The 21,396-nt window shown below is 37.7% G+C and overlaps 1 protein-coding gene across 2 annotated transcripts in view; it reads left to right on the top strand.

Annotated features, from left to right (window-relative positions):
* USP3 (ubiquitin specific peptidase 3) overlaps window positions 1-21,396 on the top strand; it is a 101,530-nt gene that overhangs the window by 59,480 nt on the left and 20,654 nt on the right. For both annotated transcript variants that reach the window (XM_047766001.1, XM_047766006.1), the window contains 3 exons: window positions 5,552-5,698; window positions 9,175-9,281; window positions 9,449-9,529. In XM_047766001.1, coding sequence (XP_047621957.1) covers window positions 5,552-5,698; window positions 9,175-9,281; window positions 9,449-9,529 — 335 coding nt within the window. The remainder of the gene's footprint in view (window positions 1-5,551; window positions 5,699-9,174; window positions 9,282-9,448; window positions 9,530-21,396) is intronic.

The following is a 21,396-nucleotide window of genomic DNA, read 5'->3' as shown; positions in this document are numbered from 1 at the left end:
GTGACAATTTCTTAAAGACAGACAGCATTGAAGTCAGGTGCATCGACTGACTTGTCTTTTTCATGGTTTCTCTGTAGCATGCAGTGCTGCTGATGGCCTTGTACCCACAGTAGAACTTCCTTCAACATTGGAGTTAGTCCTCTCAAACTCTGATGCTACTTTATGAACTAAGTTTACATAATATTCTAAATCCTTTGTTGTAATTTCAAAGATCCTCACAGTTTTTTCACCAGAAGTAGATTCCTTCTCATGAAACCACTTTTTTCTGCATCTTTAAGAAGCAGTTCCTCATCTCTTAAAGTTTTATCATGAGATTACAGCAACTGAGTCACATATTCAGGATCCACTTCTGATTCTGGTTCTCTTGCTGTTTGCATTGCATCTGCAGTTACTTCCTGCACTGAAATCTTGAACCTTTCAAAGTAATCCATCAGGTTTGGTATCTGCTTCTTCCAAAGTCCTGTTAATGTTGGTATTTTGCTCTCTTACCATCAATCATGAATGTTCTTCATGGTATTTAGACTGGTGACTCCTTTCCAAAATGTTTTCAATTTGCTTTGCCCAGATCCATTGGAGGAATCACCATCTATGGCAGCTGTAGCCTTATAAAATGAATTTGTTAAGTAAGACTTGAAAGTCCAAATGACTTCTTGATCCATGGACTAAAGGATGGATGTTGTGTTAGCAGGTATGAAAACAACATGCATCTCCAGCAGAGCTCTTCCATGACCAGGTGCATTGTCACTGAGCAGTAATATTTGGAAAGGAATCTTTTCTGAGCAGTAGGTCTCAACAGTGGATTTAAAATATTCAGTAAGTCATGTTATAAACAGATGTGCTGTTGTTCCATTTATAGAGCACAGGCAGAATAGATTGAGCATAATTCTTAAGGGCCTTAGGACTTTTGGAATGTGAAATGAGCACCGGTTTCAACTTAAAGTCACCAGCTGCATCAGCCCCTAGCAAGAGAGTCAGCCAGGCAGTGACTTCTTCTCTCCAGCTCTGAAGTCCTAGATGATGTCTACTTCCAACATAAGCCGCTTCATTTACACTGAAAATCTGTTGTTTGGTGTAGCCACCTTATTACTGATCTTAGCAAGATCTGGATAACCTGCTGCTTCATATCACACTTGTGTTATGATGATGGCTTACTTTCCTTAAACTTCATTAATCAAGTTCTGCTAGCTTCAGACTTTTCTTCTGCGGATTCCTCACCTCTCTTAGCCTTCATAGAATTGAGAAGAGTTCAGGCCTTGCTCTGGATTAGGCTTTGGATGGAGGGAATGTTGTGGCTGATTTGATCTTCTCTGCAGGTCACTCCAGCTTTCTCCCTATCAGCAGTAGGGTTTCATTTTTTTTTTTTTAATCAATCATGTCCTTATTGGAGTAGCACTGTTTTTTTTTTTTTTTTTAGCCTTGGCATGTGGAAGTTCCTGAGCCAGGGATCAAATCTGCACCACAGCAGCAACCCAAGCCATTGCACTGACAATACCAGATTCTTAACTTACTGTGCCGCAGGAGGAACTCCTTGAGTAACACTTTTGATTTCCTTCAAGAACTTTTCTTTTGTATTCACAGCATGGCCATCTAATTCTCACAGTGCAAGAGGATTCACTGTGCTTAATCATTTCTAGCTTTTGACTTAAAATGAGAGACGTATGACTCTGCCTGATTTGAGCACTTGGAGGCCTTTTTAAGATTATTAATTGGCCTTATTTCAATTTTGTTGTGGCCCATGGAATAGAGAGCCCCAAGAGAGGAAGAGAGACAGTGGAAAAGCTGGTCAGTGGAGCAGTCAGAACACAAAAAACATTATTAAGTTCAGTGCCTTATGTGGGTGTGGTCTGCAGTACCCTAAAACAATAGTAACATCAAAGTTCCCTGAGATCAGGTCACATTAAAATATTGTGAGAATTATCAAAATGTGGTAGAGACACAAAGTAAACAAATGTTAGAAAAATGGGGAGTTCCCATCGTGACACAGTGGAAACAAATCCAACTACTATTCATGAGGATGCCGGTTTGATCCCTGGCCTCATTCAGTAGGTTAAGGATCCAGCATTGCCGTGAGATGTGGTGTAGGTCGCAGAAGCAGCTCGGGTCTGGTGGTGTTGTTGCTGTGGTGTAGGCCAGCAGCTATAGCTCCGATTTGACTCCTAGCCTGGGAACTTCCATGTGCCTCGGGTGTGGCCCTAAAAAGCAAAAAAAAAAAAGGCAAAGAAAAATGGCACTTACTTGCTCTTGTTGCCACAGACCTTTGATTTGTAAAAACATTGTATCTGCAAAGCACAATAAGGCGAAGTGCAATAAAACTCTAGTTCTAACTAGGAGTTTTGCTGTTGTATATTTTTTGGGTATATTTGTACATAAAATTATATTTTTCATTTTCTTGTAGATATTTTTGTCTAGAAGAAACTCAGTCATGATTGATGTCGCACATTGGATAGGAATAGCTATGTTAACTGAGTTTGGTTTTGCAGATAATTTGGACAAAGCAGTAACATATTTTAAATGTTATTGTTGAACAAAGGAGTTTCTTGGTGGCTCAGCAGATTAAGGGCCTAGCATTGTCACTGCTGTGGCTTGGGATACTGCTGTGGTGCAGATTCAATTCACCTGCCACAGGTGTGGCCAAACAAAACAAAGTAAAAACAGGTGAAATTAAATGAACAGAACCTAAAATTCTAATGTATCCTGGGTGTTTTAGAAGAAGTTTTTTCTAGAGTGAGAGTTTGATTCTGGAGAGGCGTATCCTTTTCAGTATTGGTCTTTGCCATTTTACACTGAATGCTCTGGTCCCGAAAAAGCACAAAATAGTAGTGCACAGCAGTGTGTCACAACTGTGCATGTTGGAGCCTCACAAGAGTGCTTGTGTGTGCCTGTATTACTTGGTATCTGTTTTATTATTTGGAATGCCTGCCTTTCACCTAAGCAGTAGCATTTTCTTTGTTTTTTATTGGAACATTTCTTTAAGATTTGGGTAAATACAGCTTGCGTCATTGTGCCAAAACTTGTAAAGAGACAGTTGCCCCCGTGTTCCTATACACTGTGCCTCTGCAGTGTCTTTCTCAGCCCCCTCTTTCAGAAGGGATGCCTCATGGTGTTCTAGGCATTTTATATTTCCAGTGTGCTCTTCAGTGGTTATTTCTTATAGCATTTTTATGACAGATTTTCTGTAGACATTAAGGAGGAGGTAACCCTTATCTGAGGCAATAAACAAGTGAATATAGGAAAGTGTTAAAATTGGATCCACCATTATCTCCCTTTGTCTTCATTTCTCTCTTAATTCAGATACCAATTGGTTCTTCATAAATCCATTTCCTCACTAATTCACAAACAGCTGTTTGGGTGACATCTCTGAAATAATTTGTATAGAAAACTTAAGCACTGCACCATACGTGAGGAGTGTTTCTTTTAACGTTACCAAACAAGAGAAACCTAGTTAACTATGGAGGAAACTCTGAAGTCCAGATTGTATAATTGGGAAATAATTGAAAAGATAACTGAAGTTTGTTGAATTTAACATACTGAATAATTATGAAGACTTTCAGATAAATCAATGAAAGTTTTCATTTAAATGCTTAAAAATGGTATTGTAAATAGCTCCTTAGAATAAGAAAAATTTCCTAGTCCTAGAAGAAACTTTTTCGTTTCTGCTTGAAGATCACAAATTGAAACAGATGCCTATAACTTAACTTTAAAAAAAGCTGAGCGTTCCATGATCTCACATAGGTCAACAAATTATTTCTAATGGTAAAAGAAACACTAGATGTATTTTGACATAAGAGAATCATGGTGTGGTTGGAAATATTCATTAATGTTTTAAAACAATTTATGCGGATTGTTTCAAAAGGGATGGAGATGTGTTTGGTGAAAATGCAAATTGATATAGCCAAGATACTGGCTTTCATGAAGTCCATTTTAGAAAATTATTAGATGTTAGGTTATTTTGGTGAGAAAATAAAACATTTTTTATATGTGTTAGAATTTCAGATATGACCTGAAATACTAATCTTATGTTTGAGTCATGAAAAAAAAATGTTGTATTGGAAAAGTTTAAAGCACATCCTTAGATAAAGGAACTACCAACTTTTGACTATGAATTTTAATATTTTTATTCATAAGTCTTAGAGGAAATACTTGAACATGTATGTTGATAATTGGTTGCTAAGTAGTTTAGAAAAAGTTGCAGTGATATGCCAAAGTGACTTCTGATTTAAGTTCCATTGATTAGGCAGATCATTGCCGTAATTTATAATTTATAGGAGAAATTTTAGGAAAAGGGAAACTCTGCTTAAAAGAAATTTTGTTTATGGAACCACTATCTAGAAGAGTGGTGGAAGTTTTGACTCAAGACCAGACCAGAAAACTTAAGAAGCTCCCATATGGCAAAATGTAGGCTTTCTTGCCTATCCATGGTGTTATGAATATACTTTAGATATTATCATTGCTTGATTTATCTACATAAACCTCTATGACCTTCTACTGTACCAGCTTCATTTTTTCCATCACATTTCATTACTGTTCACTTGTTATTGATTTATATTAGCATAAAATTCCACTTAATTTCCTCACTGAATATAGTGTAAGAAGTAACCTGAGAATATTTTGCTGTATATATTTAGGTTTTAAGCTAGAGCATAATTGTGTATGAGTCAGTGCATTTTTACAGTATTTATTTACATAATGTCTTTTGAGTAAGAGATTAGGGTGTAAGCATAGAAACATTAAGCATCTTTAACTCTTTAGATAAAATTTTTCTTGGAGTTCCCATCATGGCTCAGTGGGTTAATGAATCTGACTAGGAACCATGAGGTTGTGGGTTTGATCCCTGGCCTTGCTCAGTGGGTTAAGGATCTGGCATTGCCATGAGCTGTGGTGTAGGTCGCAGATGTGGCTCAGATCCTGCTTTGCTCTGGCTCTGGCGTAGGCCAGTGGCTACAGCTCCAATTCGACCTCTAGCCTGGGAACCTCCATATGCCGCAGGTGTGACCTTAGAAAAGGCAAAAAGACAAAAATATATATATATATATTTTTTTTCTTCCTTTCAGCCAGTGTTTAAAAATGAGTATCTTTCAACCTAAAGATTTAGTTTTAAATTCCTTATTTCTTAGAGTGGTGGTTTAGACCTAGTTTTCTAAGGGTAAGATGTGGAATTTTAACATTTGAGGGTCTTCTGATAGGCCATGTGGAAAACGGAAAGGTGTGCGTCCAGGAGATGTGGGTATAGTTCCATCTCTGTTACTCTGTCATAGGACTTTAGGCATGTCACCCTTTTTTTGCCCCTCGGTTTGCCTCTTTGCTAAAGTGAGGTCAGTTGAGATCACCACAAGTCCAATTAATTCTAATAGTCCGTGTTTTCAGACTTGTTTTAATTCTGTCTTGATGGTAGTTTTATGTATAAAACATGAAGGAAATGAAGTTGAGGGATTCGGGAACTCACCGTGTTCCCAGTGAGCACAGGGCTGCAGTGCTTCCCTGCACTTCACCCTTCTCTGTGTTTGGAGTGGGCAGGCAGAGCCACACAGTGACTGTTTCTGTTTGTTCCCAGGGGCTATCAGCAGCAGGATGCCCATGAATTCATGCGCTACCTGTTAGACCACCTGCACTTGGAACTCCAGGGCGGTTTCAATGGGATCTCCCGCTCATCAATTCTGCAAGAGAATTCCACTCTGTCTGCAAGTAACAAATGTTGCATGTAAGATTTAGCTTTCTTTTGTTTTATGGGAAGACCTCAGAGGTTTCTATGGGCATTACTATTAGATTTATAATGGAAGATGGAGAGTTTTCCTGGACTTTTGATGAAACTTTTGTGCACTTGAACTTTGTGATCACGTGGACTAGCATATGCCTCCTGTTTCCCTTCTGGAGGCATCTTGTATTTGTACTGGTGTAGTTCTCATGGTTATTTGCTATAGATTAAACTTGAGAAAATAATAGAAAATATTTGTACAGTTTAGCACTTAAAATTTTTCTTCAAATGTATTGAATAATGGATGGGAGACTTAATTGTCATATATTAAAATAATTGTTCACTAATAACAAAGGCTTACAATTTTTTTGAATGCAAATTTTCCAAAAGCCCCATTTTGGACTTAAATTTTCCTGAGGTGTATCTGTTCCTTCATCAAATTGAGGCATTTTTAAGTTCTCAGAGTTTTTTCTTGCCTCTATATATGAACAAAACAAGCTTTTGGGTTGCTTTCCAAGGTACTAATACCCGAAAATATACATGGAGATCAGAACATTTATTTCGCTGAGGGAGAGATGATTGGCTTTTATTTCAGCTTGGATTTTGGTTAATTGTCTCCTTTTATTCAAATTTTTGATTTATAAGACGAACTCCCCAAAGAAAGAAGGACAAGAGTAAGTAATATACATGAGTCACTGTAGTATTACAGTGGTCCATAAATCGGATTTCACATAATTTCTGTCTTTTTAATGACACAGCACTCTCATAGCTAATCTGATCATTGTATCATAAGGGCAATCAATATGAATTGCCACACTTCTTAAAATGTTTGACCCTCCAGGTCCTAGTAGCTGTGATTCGAATTAGAATCTACTACACATCGTGAAGGAAGGACGTGTGATCTGGTAAAACTGTCCTTGTTGCTAGCACCAAATTATAGTATTAAATGAAAAATTCTGTTTTGTATTTTGTGATGGTATATTCATACACAAAGGATATTGAGCTATGCTCTATCAAGGATACAATGTGTGAAGTGAGAGGGTATATGTGTGTGTATTTGTGTGTGTGTGTGTATATATATATATATATATAAAATTTATTATTTTACTTGATTCCCAAAATACCCTTATGGAATCACATTAGTGACAGGATGTTCTTTTATTAACTAATGAGCTTTTTTAGCGTTAATCCATACCCTTTATGATATTTTAAAGAAGACCAATTGTTAGTTCCATTAGTGAGTTAGGACCATAAAAATTATCAAATATTCAAAATCCATGTTTCCTTATATTTCCTTAAATTTGCTGGTGGATGCATTTTAGGATCTGAGGATCATATTTGCTAAAGCTACAAAAAAAAGAGTTCCTGTGCAGTATTTGTATTTATTCATATAAACATGTTGAACCCTGCTGAAAGCAGCCATGGGGGTGGTAGAAATAAATAGCCAGTGTATTCTTTTTAATATATAGCAAATCATAAGTTCCAATATAAAGGACCTTCACAGCATAATAGCCTGCTCAAGTAGCCAATATTTACACATTTTGGTATGCAGTTATAATATAGAACAGTGGTTTTGAAAATTACTTGTGAATCTTGTTTTAAGTCACTGTATACCTAAACTTCATGCCATACGCATCAGAGAGCCAAGACTTGATGAGTATCTTTTTCTCAAAGGAAGAAATTATAAAGGAAGAAGGACATTAGGTTTTTAAATGTACTGCTTTTTAATAAAGCAATTTTCTATTTTTTTTTTTGTCTTTTTGTTGTTGTTATTGTTGTTGCTATTTCTTGGGCCGCTCCCGCGGCATATGGAGGTTCCCAGGCTAGGGGTTGAATCGGAGCTGTAGCCACCGGCCTACGCCAGAGCCACAGCAACGCGGGATCCGAGCTGCATCTGCAACCTACACCACAGCTCACGGCAACGCCGGATCGTTGACCCACTGAGCAAGGGCAGGGACCGAACCCGCAACCTCATGGTTCCTAGTCGGATTCGTTAACCACTGCGCCACGACGGGAACTCCCAATTTTCTATTTTAATTAAAGACAGCAGAGTATGTAAACATCAGTGTGAAAAGATCAGTCACAGTCCCTTTATTTTCAGTAGGTTTTTTTTTTTTGGTATATCCTTTGTTTATGACACATTAAATCTAAAACCTCAAACGGTCATTATATCCTACAGTTCACAATGTATATTCCCTTTTTTAATTTTCTAAAGTGATTGATATATCTTATGAACAACTTAAAAAAAAAAAACTACAGTATATTTGTTTTGCCATTAGGAAGGAAGCCCTTTTGTAGAAAAGGAAGCAAACTTGTAAAATGATAGAATTAATCAGGGAGGTTTTGCCTGTCTCATTATTGCAGTAGGATTGGCTTGGGGCAACTGAATGTGTGGTTCAGTGTGTTAGGAGTATTTTACTTAACTTTTTAAACCTCAGCATCCTGGTCTGCGAAATGGGATAATTGTATCTATCTCATGGAGCTGTTGTGAGGATTAACTGATGAGAATGGAGCCTTGTAGCTAGTGCTGTACAATATAAGCACTTGCTAATCGTGTTGCCACTGGTGCACTTTCTTTGCTGTTCTTGTGTCTATTCTGTGTCCATAATGAGGCATGCAGTGCAGCTGTCAAAGAGTGAGGTACATGTTCAGAATATATACGTACTAAGGGGAAAAAAAGAAAAGCAAGAGGCAGTTATGAACCCAGTTATTATGCTAATCAAGTAGCCTTAGAACACTCTAAGGGCTAACTTTTTGGTTAAGCACTTATCTAAAAACACGTATAGTCTCATTTCATTGTCACTCCAGGCCTGAGCTAGATGGATGTTGCTACTATTTTACAGTTGGCTAAGGTGAGGCACAGAGAGGTTAAATAACAAAACAAGGTTTTTTTTTGTTGTTGTTGTTGTTCTTAAAGTGCTGTACACACTTTTGATCTCCACAAGGGAATTGATAGTAACATCCAGCACTTCGATTGTGAAGTCATACCTCCACCAGTAATTACTAAATATGCATTAAATTTACCTCTTTCCCCCCAAATCTGACCATCTAAAAAAATCTAAAACCATCTTTCATTGAGGTTGTTTAAAGTCAAGTAATTGAGAGAGCTCCCTGTAAATATGAGAGATCTTGCAAAGGCTCCAGTGTAAGGGAATTACCTCTTTTCTGAGGAGTGTATTTTTGGGGAAGGAGGTCCTTTTGCCCTGAGTACAGACACGTTTGTGATCTCTCTGCTAGTACGGGCAGTGTTCAGGATTGGAGGAGAGGTGGATGGGGGTGAGGGGAGGCCAGCCAGTGACTTAAACCTTTTATTTAGTGTATGTCTACTTAGCTTTAAAGTTTTTCTATTATTTTATAATTAATTTAAATGACTATAAATAATATATATATTCCCCAAAAGGCAGTCCCCTATAGGATCTTTGAAGCATTTATTTTGGGTGTTTTTTAACTGAGATGTTTTCTTGTGTGGTGATTTTCTTTAGAAATGGAGCATCTACAGTTGTCACGGCTATATTCGGAGGCATTCTCCAAAATGAGGTTAACTGCCTCATATGTGGGACAGAATCTAGAAAGTTTGATCCATTCCTAGGTAAGACATATTTGGCATGTGGAGATATGGTATAGTATTAAAATAGCAACAACTTTAATGTTTCCTTTGAAAATTAAGATAGTAAAGAAATCAATCTTTAAAAATAACATCAAATTTTGAACTTATTTTTTGATGCCTTTAACAGTTCTCTGTTTTCCTATTTCAAGACCTTTCATTAGATATTCCAAGTCAGTTCAGAAATAAGCGCTCTAAGAATCAAGAAAATGGACCAGTTTGTTCATTACGAGGTAAAGATTTTTTAATATTCTAGAATTCTTTTCCCCCTTGAAGCAGCTGGATAGATTTTATAAGCTTCATCTGTATGCCCTATGTTGTTAACTGTTCTCATGAATTTGTGTTACAACTTAACAAAAGTCAAACCTGAATGAATCTTCCTATTAAAAAAATTCTGTTTAGCAGGACTGCCTACCAGAGATATTAAGTCAGGCACAAGATATTTCTCATCTTTCCCCCTTTTTAATACTGATTTTAAAACAAAGTCTGTAACAAAACTTTTTCTGACCTAATGAAAAAGAATTTATTCTATGCATATTCTACTAGTATCCAGAGGAAGAAAGACACTTGGCAAAGTTTTATCAATTGTCATTTACCCTTTTATGTGACTGATAATTTGAGAATTCTGTTGATGATACATACAATTGTTGGCTAAGCCTGAAGCCTTGCTTTTAATTGCAAGATTATTAAAATTCACATTTGAGAGAGTTTTGAACAGGTTTTTTCTTTGCCTTTAGTCAAAGCAAAAGACTTGTCCTTGACCAACCGCTAAAATGACCAATTGTACTTTTAAGTTGTAAAAAGAAAAAACTAGGCTAGAAAAAACAAAGAGGATATAGTATATGTTCTGTCATTAAGTACCTCTTCACTGAAGGCAAAGAACAGAATTTCTATCCTGAATTGCATGTACACTAAAAATAATTCTTTGCTTCAACTGTTTTAGGAGTACTGTCTTAATGATTAATGTACATATAATCTTTTCTTACAAAATAGAAGATTCTGTTGGTCTAAAACTGCACTAATAAAGCAACCATGAGTCACATGTGCCAGTTAAATTCAAATTAGTCAAAATAAAATTTAAAACTCAGTTTCTTCAAACTCACAGATTTCAGAACCAATCTTAGGGTTACCATAGGTGAAACCATTGTTGGGAGGGAAGAATTGTGGGGGGAGGGGGTTGGAAAAAATATACACGCACCACTGTGTAAAACAGGTGGTTACCGAAAACCTACCATATATAGCCCAGGAAAATCTACTCAAGTTTGTAATACCCTATATGGGAAAAAAGAATGGATATATTTATATGTGTGACTCATTTTTGCTCTACACCTGAAACCAATAAAACATTGTAAATCAACTATATACTTCAATCAAATTAAAAAAAAATAAAATCCAGTTAAACTAGCCATGTTTAGAGTGCTCTGTAACCACATGTGGCTAGTGGCTACTGGTATTTATTAGCAGAGATGCAGAACAGTTCCATTATTACAGAAATTTCTGTTGGAAATTGCTTCTGTAGAGTCAAATTATCCTGCAAAATGTATATGAAAACACTTGTGGATGCTTTTAGTTTGTTCCCACAGTGTTTTCTCTTCTGAACCGGGTTACAGAAGAAATTTAAGGAAACCCTATCCACTCACCCCTATAATATATGGCTTCAGTATGTTTCTCCAAAGCTGTTTTCGGCCTTTTTGAGATTAAAAAAATATCACAGTATACTTGCCAGCAAATTCAGATCACTTTCCTTTTACATCTATGGCATGTGAATACAGACTAACTTAATAATAAAACAAACATTGGATCATTTAGAGAGGAAATTAGATAAGAAAAACAAAAGTATCCAAATTTAAGGGAAGAGGTAAAATTGTTACTCTGTGCAGATGACATGTCAATTTATATATATATAAAACCCTAAAGATGCCACACAAAAACTACTGGGACAGATAAATGAATTCAACAGGGTGGCAGGATATAAGGTTAACATACAGAAATTGGTGTATAATAACAATGAAATATCATAAAGGGAGTATAAAAAGCAGTATTTTTAAAAATCATACCCCCCAAATAAAATACTTAGAAATAATCTTGACTAAGGATATTAAAGACTCAAATGCTGAGAACTATACAACATTATTTAAGAAAAATGAAGATGAGTCAAAAAATGGAAAGATATCCTCCTTTGCTTCTTAGATTTGAAGAATTAATATGGTTAAAATGGCCATAAATACTCAAAGCAATTTACAGATTTAATGTGACTTCTACCAAATTACCCTTGACATTTTTCACAGAACTAGAACAGATAATCCTGAAATTTATATGGAATCATAACTGCCAAACAATCCTGAAGAAAAGAACAAAGCTAGAGGCATAACCCTTCCAGACTTTAGACAATACTACAAAGCTACAGTAATCAGAATGGTGTGATATTGGCATCAAAACAGACATATTGGTCAGTGGAACAGATTAGAGAGCCCAGAAATTAAACCCACACATCTGTGGTCAGTTAATCTCTGACAAAGGAGACAAGCATATAGAGTGTGAAAAAGTCTCTTCAGCAAGGGATGATGGGAAAGTTAGCCATATTTAAATCAATGAAGCTAAAATGTACCTTCTCACCATACACAAAAATAAACTAAAAATAGCTTGAAAACTTAAACATGCGACATGATGCCATAAAACGCCTAAAAGAGAACATAGGTAAAACATCCTCTGACATAAATTGCAGCAATACTTTCTTAGGTCAGTCTCCCACAACAATAGAAATAAAAGCAAAAATAAACAAATGGGACCTAATCAAACTTACAAGCTTTTTCAAAACAAAGGAAACCATATACAAAATGAAAAAAACATCTATAGAATGGGAGAAAATATTTGCCAACAATGTAACCTACAGGGCTTAGCTTCCAAAATATAGAAACAGCTCAGGCAACTCAGTAACAACAAAAAACCCAATCGAAAAACTGGTGGAAGACCTAAGTGAACATTTCTCCAAAGATGACATACACATGGCCAATAGGCTCATGAAAAGATACTCAACATTGCTAATTATTAGAGAAGTGCAAATCAAAACTACAATGAAGTGCCAACTCACACTGGTCAGAATGGCCATCAGGTCTACAGATAACAAATGCTAGAGCGGTGTGAAGAAGCGGGAACCCTCTTGTATTGTTGGTGGGAATGTAAGTTGGTACAACCACTGTGGAAAACATTATGGAGGTTCCCCAGAAAACCAAAAATACAGTTGCCATATGAACCAGCAATCCCATTCCTAAGGAATATATCCAGGCAGACCTTTCATTGAAAAAGATACATGCTCATAGGAGCATTATTCACAATAGTCAAGACACGGAAACAACCTAAATGTCCATCAGCAGATGAATGGATAAAGACGATGTGGTACATATACACAATGGAATACTACTCAGCCATAAAAAGAAAAAAATAGTGCCACTTGCAGCAACATGGAGATTATAAAGAGATTATTGTACTAAGAGAAGTCAGTCAGAAAGGGAAAGATAAATACCATGTATCACTGATCATATGGAATCTAAAATATGACAAATGAAACTTACTCATGAAACAGACTCAGAGACACAGAGAACAGACTTGTGGTTGCCAAGTTGGGGGAGTAGGGGAAGGATGGATTAGGAGTTTGGGTTTAGCAGATAGAAATTATTACATATAGGATGGATAACCAACAAGGTCCTATTGTACAGGGAGCTATATTCAGTATTCTGTGATAAACCATAATGGAAAAGAATTTTTTTTGTTTGTTTTTAGAAAAGGAGAAAAGCCCTATTATTAGAGGAAAAGACATGTTCTTAATTTGAAGCACTAATGACTTCCCATTACAGTTAGGAATCAGAAGTACTGATACTGTGGGAGGAAGCACCAGCAAAAAAAGAAATATGAATGAAAAATGAAGAGGAAAGACCACAGTATCTATGCATACCTAGTATATTTGAAGATAATCAGTTGGAAGTTATGAAACAATGTTTAATAGTAACTTACCTCCAGAAAGCAGGACTGGGCAAGAGACCTGCTTTTCTAGCCCTCTTTTTTTTTTCTTTTTCTTTTTGGCTGTCCCATAGTATAAGGAGTGCCCAGGGATCAGATTTGAGCCACAGTTGTGACCTACACTGCATCTGTGCCAATACCAGATCCTTTAACCCACTGTGCTGGGCCAGGGATTGAACCTGAGTCCCAGTGCTGCAGAGATGCCACTGATCCCATTGTACCACAGCAGGAACTCCTCTAGCCCTCAATTTAAAAAGAAAATAATTTGATAAGTAAATTCTGGTGAAGTAGAGCTAAAAAGTTTAGTAAGATGGCCAATAAAAAATAAATAGGCAAAAAAATTCGCTTTCCTATACGTAGCAGAAGATCCTATTCACAGTTGCAGTAAAAAACTCAATACTACTTAAGAATAAATTTAATGAGAAATATGCAAGACTTAGATGAGGAGGTTATAAAAATTTATAAAAGACAGAAAAAGTCAGAATAAATGGAGCCATGTGATATTCTTGGATGGGAAGACCCAATATAATAGAGGTGCCAGTTTTTCCCCAAATTACTCCCTAAATTTATTCTTTTTTTTTTTTTTTTTGCTATTTCTTGGGCCACTCCCGCGGCATATGGAGGTCCCCAGGCTAGGGGTTGAATCGGAGCTGTAGCCACCGGCCTACGCCAGAGCCACAGCAACGCTGGATCCGAGCCACGTCTGCAACCTACACCACAGCTCATGGCAACGCTGGATCCTTAACCCACTGAGCAAGGGCAGGGACCAAACCCGCCACCTCATGGTTCCTAGTCGGATTCGTTAACCACTGCGCCATGACGGGAACTCCCCTAAATTTATTCTAATTAGTTCAGAATTTCTTCTATAAGCAGATATTCTTAAAAGGAACTAAATAATTTCAAAAACAAAGGTAATGGAACAGGAAAAAGATGAATTAGGTAGTATCCCAGAAGTATTAATTTAGCAGGTGCTGGTGCAAAAATGTGTATATGGGAATTTACTGTATGGCAAAGAAGAAACTTCAGGTCAGTGGAGAAAATAAGAAATTAGTCAATAAATGGTATTAATGTAGATGAAAATTGATGTGGGAAACATTAATCCCTATTTCATATCTTTTCCCAAATTAATTTGAGGCTTCAAGATTTAGTGTGAAAAATAAAAGCACAAAGACATTATAGGAAAACATCTTTTTTTTTTTTTTGTCTTTTGTTGTTGTTGCTATTTCTTGGGCCACACCCGCGGCATATGGAGGTTCCCAGGCTAGGGTTTGAATCAGAGCTGTAGTCACCGGCCTACGCCAGAGCCACAGCAACGCGGGATCCGAGCCGCATCTGCAACCTACACCACAGCTCACGGCAACGCTGGATCGTTAACCCACTGAGCAAGGCCAGGGACCGAACCCGCAAGCTCATGGTTCCTAGTCGGATTCGTTAACCACTGTGCCACAACGGGAACTCCGGAAAACATCTTTTTGATCTTGTTGTAGGAGAGAGAGCTTTCTAACTCTGCCACCAAGGCCAGAAATTCATAAATTTAACTGCTTAATGGTAAAGATGCCATAACAAAGTAGAAAAGGAGATGCTAAACTTGAAACAAATATTTGTAACATACATGGAATAAAAGTACTTGGGCAGATATATGAATAAGAAAAAGAAATGCACATGGTCAGTTTAACATCTGGAGAAATACTAAGTCTAACTTATATTCAAGAAAGTTTAAATTAACGTAAGCTTGGTCAAAATATAAAGATAATATCCATTGTTAATGAAAGTTTTGTTAAGCCAGCACTTATATTGGTGTTAGGAGAAAAACTGGTACAGTTGTTTTTGGAGGGTAGTGAGCTCTATTTTTTTTTTTTTTTTTTTTGTCTTTTGCCTTTCCTAGGGCCGCTCCTGTGGCATATTGAGTTCCCAGGCTAGGGGTCTAATCGGAGCTGTAGCCACCAGCCCACACCATAGCCACAGCAACGCAGGATCCAAGCTACGTCTGTGACCTACACCACAGCTCATGGCAACGCCGGATCATTAACCCACTGAGCAAGGCCAGGGATTGAACTCATAACCTCATGGTTCCTAGTCGGATTCGTTAACCACTGCGCCATGATGGGAACTCCAATGAGCTCTATTTTTAATACACATTTTTTTAGACATAGTAATTTCACTTGCAAATATGGACAACATATGTAAAAGATACTCAATGAAACACTGTTACTGCAAAAAAAAAAAATAGTTTTTATGGCCACCAGTAGGGCATTGGTTTAATACGTTGTGTGCTGTATAACATTTACGAAAGATGAAACTGACCAATAGCTAGGCCAGAGAAAGATACCTACAAAATATTACAGAGTCAAACACTATCCATGGAAGTATTATATAGAATTATTCTGTGAATTCTTCCATTTGTATAAGATTCAGATATATATGCATCTAGATTCTCAAGCAGTGTACATCTTCCATTCACAATGATTATCTTACTGGGGAGTAGGATTCAAAAAGGAATGGGACTGGGACTATTTTTTTATCTCTTTTATATTGTTTGAGTTTTTAAACCTATTTTATCACCTTTATATATTTGTTTTGGGGAAATTAAAACAAATTAATCATACATAGTTCCCCATTACTGCTGTGTTAAATTTACATAGTGTATAAAGTGAGCTAGTGACTTCAACAAACCAGTTTTATTCCCTACTGGCTATAGGGATGCTATTTAACGGTCTATATAATGTAAAAGACTAACACCTGTGAAACCTTTAAGACTTTTAAGAGTTTCAGAAACCTTTAAGAATCTTAAGAGTTTCAGAAATCACGATGGCATATATATGTATTTTTTCCACATGAAATGCAGTAAAGTACAAATGAAAAAGTTAAGCAGTTTCCTCAGATCCTTGATGAGTGGTGTGCAGGTAAGTAGAGAACAAAGCTTGGTTGAGACATGAGTGCTGGGTGCCTAGTAGACTGTTCATTGGCTCTGTGACTCACTTCCATATATGATCTCGGAGATGAAATGCGTATTTATGCTGCTGAAAAATATTAAACTGTAGTAAATTTCAGCGTCACTCAGGCTTTTCAAATAGGATACCAACTATCAAATCTGTGAATGTCAAGGAATTGCTATATCTCAGCTGTCTTCCTTTTAAAGAAATGAGGATAGTTCTCTACCAATCTAGTTAGGATTAATAATGTTTATTTAAACTCCCTAGAGGCTGCCCCCAGCTAGGAGTCTTCTGACCTGCTCATTGTCTGGGTACATCAGTAGATGTGGGCTCCTGTGCCTGTCCCAGCAGCAGAGAGAGTTGTGAGAGCACAAAAAGAGCCCTTAGAGGCAGTTGGGGCCACCGTATTTTTAAAATGAGTGTTGAAAAACTAGGGCTAAGTTTGTATTGCTCGTTTATGAATTGTCTATTGGCCTTTCATGTCTTCTGTTCCATTGTGGTTTATCACATATGAACTAATAGGAAAAGGAGGGAATTCTGCACTATCTTGGGCATAAGTCAAGTGTAGACAACTTGGTGGTCACTCTGTAAATTTAAGCTTCTTGGAACGACAGGGAGGAGGAAAAATATAAAGAAAGAAAATGTTGGAAAGCAAAAAGATGCTGGGGGAAGGTGAAAAGAACCTGCGTTGGGTTGGCAGGAAGATGAGGTCTGGAAGGTTGCTGGAGGGGAGGCGCTTTGTTTTCAGAAAAGGAGCAGGATGATGCAGAGCTGAGGCCAGGTGTGTGGAAAGCGGGTGGGGGCCTCCACATAAACAGAGTGCTGCGGTATGGCTTCAGATGCACCCAGTAGTGTCATGGCAGGAGGAGAAACCAGGGAGCAGTCCAGTACTCCTATGCATTTTACATTTTGGTCTCAAAAATGCAAGTGAGTTGCTGTGTAATGTTGATATATTCTCTTTTTCAATAATCTCAACATTTGTTAGGATGTATTTCTGAAATTAGAGGTTCTACATAAGTATCAAAGGAGACTTGTGCAGTGCCACCTGCTAGCTCATTAATACCCTCTAAGGACTGCATGCGTCCATAGACAGGAAAATGGTTCAGTGCAGGTTAAATATAGGAAGAAAATGCTTCCCCATCATCAAGTTATGCTTGAGGTCCCAAAGAAACTGTATATACTTGCATGCTTTAAAAACTGCTGCCTAGAGTCTTCCTTTTGGGGGTACTTACAGGTCTTGACACACCTTCAGCTACTAGGAACTATTAAAATAAGTCCCTGTTTAGACAATCACAAAGGACTGAGAGACAACCAAGAGCTAGGGCCTGGTTGAGCCATAAGGTTCATCTCCTACACAAAGTCCACTCCTTCAAGATTGGGAGAGACAGCTGTTGTATTTAATGCACAGAGTCAAGCAAAATGAACAAACAGAGAGAAGAAACATATTCCAAATGAAAGAACAAGATGAAACCTCAGAAAAAGCTTAATCAAATAAAGATAAGTAATTTATCTGGTTAAGAGTTCAAAACTGGTCATAAAGATGCTCACCCATATCAGGGGATGAGTAGATGAACAACAGTGGGAACTTCAACAAAGAGAAAATTAAAATACCAAATATAGAAGTCACAGAGCTGAAAAATATCTGAACTGGAAAATACATATTTGATGAGGGAGAAAAGAGGATCAGTGAACTCAAGGACAGGGCAGTGGAAACTCACTCTATCGGTACAGCAAAAGAAAAAAAAGGTAAGATAGCTTAAGGGACTTAAGGGACAAGGTCAAGTAGACTAACATTTACATCATAGGAGTCCCAGAAGGAAAAGAGAGAGATGGGGTAGAAAACTTATTTAAAGAAATAACTGTTGAAGGAGCTTGTGTGGTGCAGAATTCAGGTGAGACTGGCAGCTGAGATACAGAGGAACTAGGCTGACTGCACCAGTGAGTAAGGCACAGGTCTAAGGTAATTTTTGGTAACATCCCATCTTTCCATCCAGAAATCTGGAAAAAGAGGACAACAGTCATAAGAATAGAGAAAGTTCATACATGATAAAAAGCCATCTCTTGACAAGTAGCTACCCAAGTTTTCTACCCGGGGAAGCCTGTTTTGCATTTGGAGCAAGACAGCATTGAGAATCTTGTAGTTTTAGAAGAGCAAACAAGATGTCAGAGTAGAAGGACTTGAGCTTACCTCTTAATCACAAAGACACCCAAGTCACACTAACTGATGAATAACCATTGACAAAGACAGGGAGCTTATCAAAAAAGTTATTATACATCCAAAGACAAAGAAGAAGCCACAACAAGATGGTAGAAGGGGTGCTTTTGCAATATAATCAAATCCCATAGAAGCTGGGTAGGCAACCCACAAGCTGGAAAATAATTATATCACAGAGGTTATACCACAGGGGAGTTGCAAATGCCATGTCAGGCTCCCCAGCCTGAGGGTCTAGCATCAGGAGGAGGGGCCCCCAGAGCATTTGGCTTTGAAAGCCAGCAGGACTTGAACACAGGAGCTCCACAAGACTGGGAAATCAGAGATTCCACACTGGAGGATGCACATAAGGTTCTCTGTGCACTGGGACCCAGGGCAAAGCAGTGACTCCAAAGGAGCCTGAGAGAGATCTAATTGCGGGCCTTGGAGGATTTCCTGGGGAGGAAGGAGTTAGCTGTGGCTCACTGTGGGGGCAAAGATACTGGTGGCAAATATCCCAAAGAATATTTGTTAGAATGAGCTCTCCCAGGGGTCTCCATTTTGGCTGTACCCTACACCCTGCAGGCTCCAGTGCTGGGATGCCTCAGGCTAAGCAACCAACAGAGTAAGAACACAACCCCCACCCATTAGCAGACAGGCTGCCTAAAGTCAGAGGCCAGAGCTGCCTGTAAGTACACTTCTTGACATGGCCTTGCCCTCCAGAGGGACAAAACCCAGCTCCACCCACCAAAGGGCAGGCACACTCCCTCCCACCAGGAAGCTTGCACAAGCCACTGGACCAGCCTCACCCACCAAGGGTGAGACACCAGAAGAAGGGGGACTACAGTGCTACAGCCTGTGGACTGGAGACCAGAAACACAGAAAGGTAGATAAAATGAGACAGCTGAGAAATATGTTCCAGACAAAGGAACAAGATAAAACCTCAGAAGAACAACTAAGTGAAGTGGAGACAGGCAACCTGCTTGAAGAAGAATTCATTGTAATGGTAGTAAAGATGATCCAAGATCTCAGAAAAAGAATCAAGGCACAGACTGATAAGTTACAAGAAATGTTTAACAATGCTATACCAAAACATTGTGGGAACCACAAACCGAAAAAGTACAGTAGACACAAATTTTAAAAAAAGAAAAGGAAAAGAAATCCAAATCCAACACTACAGATAGCCATCAAATCACAACAGAACAAGAGGAAAGGAAGAAAAAGTCCAACATTAACAAACCCAAAACAAAATGGCAGTATGTAAATGTATACCAATAATTACCTTGAATGTAAATAGATTAAATGCTCCAGCCAAAAGACACTGACTGGCTGAATGGCGACTAAAACAAGACCTGGATATATGCTGTCTACAAGAGACCTGCTTCAGATCTGGGGACAAATGCAGACAAAGTGGGGGGATGGAAAACGATGGTCTATGTGAATGAAATCAAAAGAAAGCTGGAGTAGCAATACTCATATCAGACAAAATACAGTTTAAAATAGTGGTACAAGGGACAGAGAAGAACACTACCTAATGATCAAGAGATCACTCTGAGAAGATGTAACAGTTGTAAATATATATGCACCCAGCATAGGAACACCACATTATATAAGGCCACTGCTAACAACTCTAAAAGGAGAAATCATCAGTAACACAATAATAGTGGGGGACTTTAACACTTATATCAAGAGATCATCCAAAGAGAAAATAAACACAAGCTTTAAATGACACATTAGACCAGATAGACTTACTTGATGTTGTAGAACATTCCATCCAAAAGCAGCTGAATACACATTCTTCTCAAGTGCACATGGAACATTCTCCAGGATTGATCACATCTTGGGCCACAAATCAAGCAGTAGTAAATTTAAGAAGACTGAAATCATACCAAGTATTTTTTCTGACCACAACACTATGAGACTAGAAATAACCAAAAGAAAAAAAACTGCAAAGATAACCAAACACATGGAGGCTACACAATATGCTACTCAGTAACCAAGGGATCAGTGAAGAAATCAAAGAGGAAATCAAAAAATACCTAGACACAAATGTCAATGAAGACACAATGATCTGAAACGTGTAGGACACAAAAAAAGTGGTTCTGAGAGGGAAGTTGATGGCAATACAATCTCATCTCAGGAAATAAGAAAAATCTCAATCAACTTAACCTTATACCTAAAGCAATGAGAAGGAACAAACAAAGCCCAAAGTTAGTAGAAGAAAAGAAAGCATAAAATCAGAGCAGAAATAAATGAAATAGAAATGAACACAACAATAGAAAAGATGAACAAAATTGATAAACTTTTTTAAAAATAATTTTTATTTTTTTCCCATTATAGCTGGTTTACTGTGTTCTGCCAATTTTCTACTGTACAGCAAGGTGACCCAGTCACACATGAATGTATACATTCTTTTTCTCACATTATCATGCTCCATCATAAGTGACCAGATGTAGTTCCCAGTGCTAAACAGCAGGCTCTCATTGCTTATTCATTCCAAAGGCAATAGTTTGCATTTATTAACCCCAAATTCCCAGTCCATCCCAGTCCCTCTCTCTCCCCCTTGGCAACCACAAGTCTGTTCTCCAAGTCCATGGTTTTCTTTTCTGTGGAAAGGTTCATTTGTGCCATATATTAGATTCCAGATATAAGTGATATCATATAGTATTTGTCTTTCTCTTTCTGATTTACTTCACTTAGTATGAGAGTCACTATAGTTCCATCCATGTTGCTGCAAATGGCATTATTATTCTTTTAATGGCTGAGTAGTATTTGATTGTGTATATATATCACATCTTCTTAATCCATTTTCTGTCAATGGACATTTAGGTTGTTTCCATGTCTTGGCTATTGTGAATAGTGCTGCAATGAACATATGGGTGCATGTGTCTTTTTCAAGGCAAGTTTTGTCTGGATATATGCCCAAGAGTGGGATTGCTGGGTCATGTGGTAGTTCTAT

Source organism: Phacochoerus africanus, chromosome 2 (assembly GCF_016906955.1).
Source record: "Phacochoerus africanus isolate WHEZ1 chromosome 2, ROS_Pafr_v1, whole genome shotgun sequence".
Taxonomy (NCBI): domain Eukaryota; kingdom Metazoa; phylum Chordata; class Mammalia; order Artiodactyla; family Suidae; genus Phacochoerus; species Phacochoerus africanus.
Note: the sequence above shows the minus strand (reverse complement) of the source record. Positions and strands in the feature narration are given on the sequence as shown.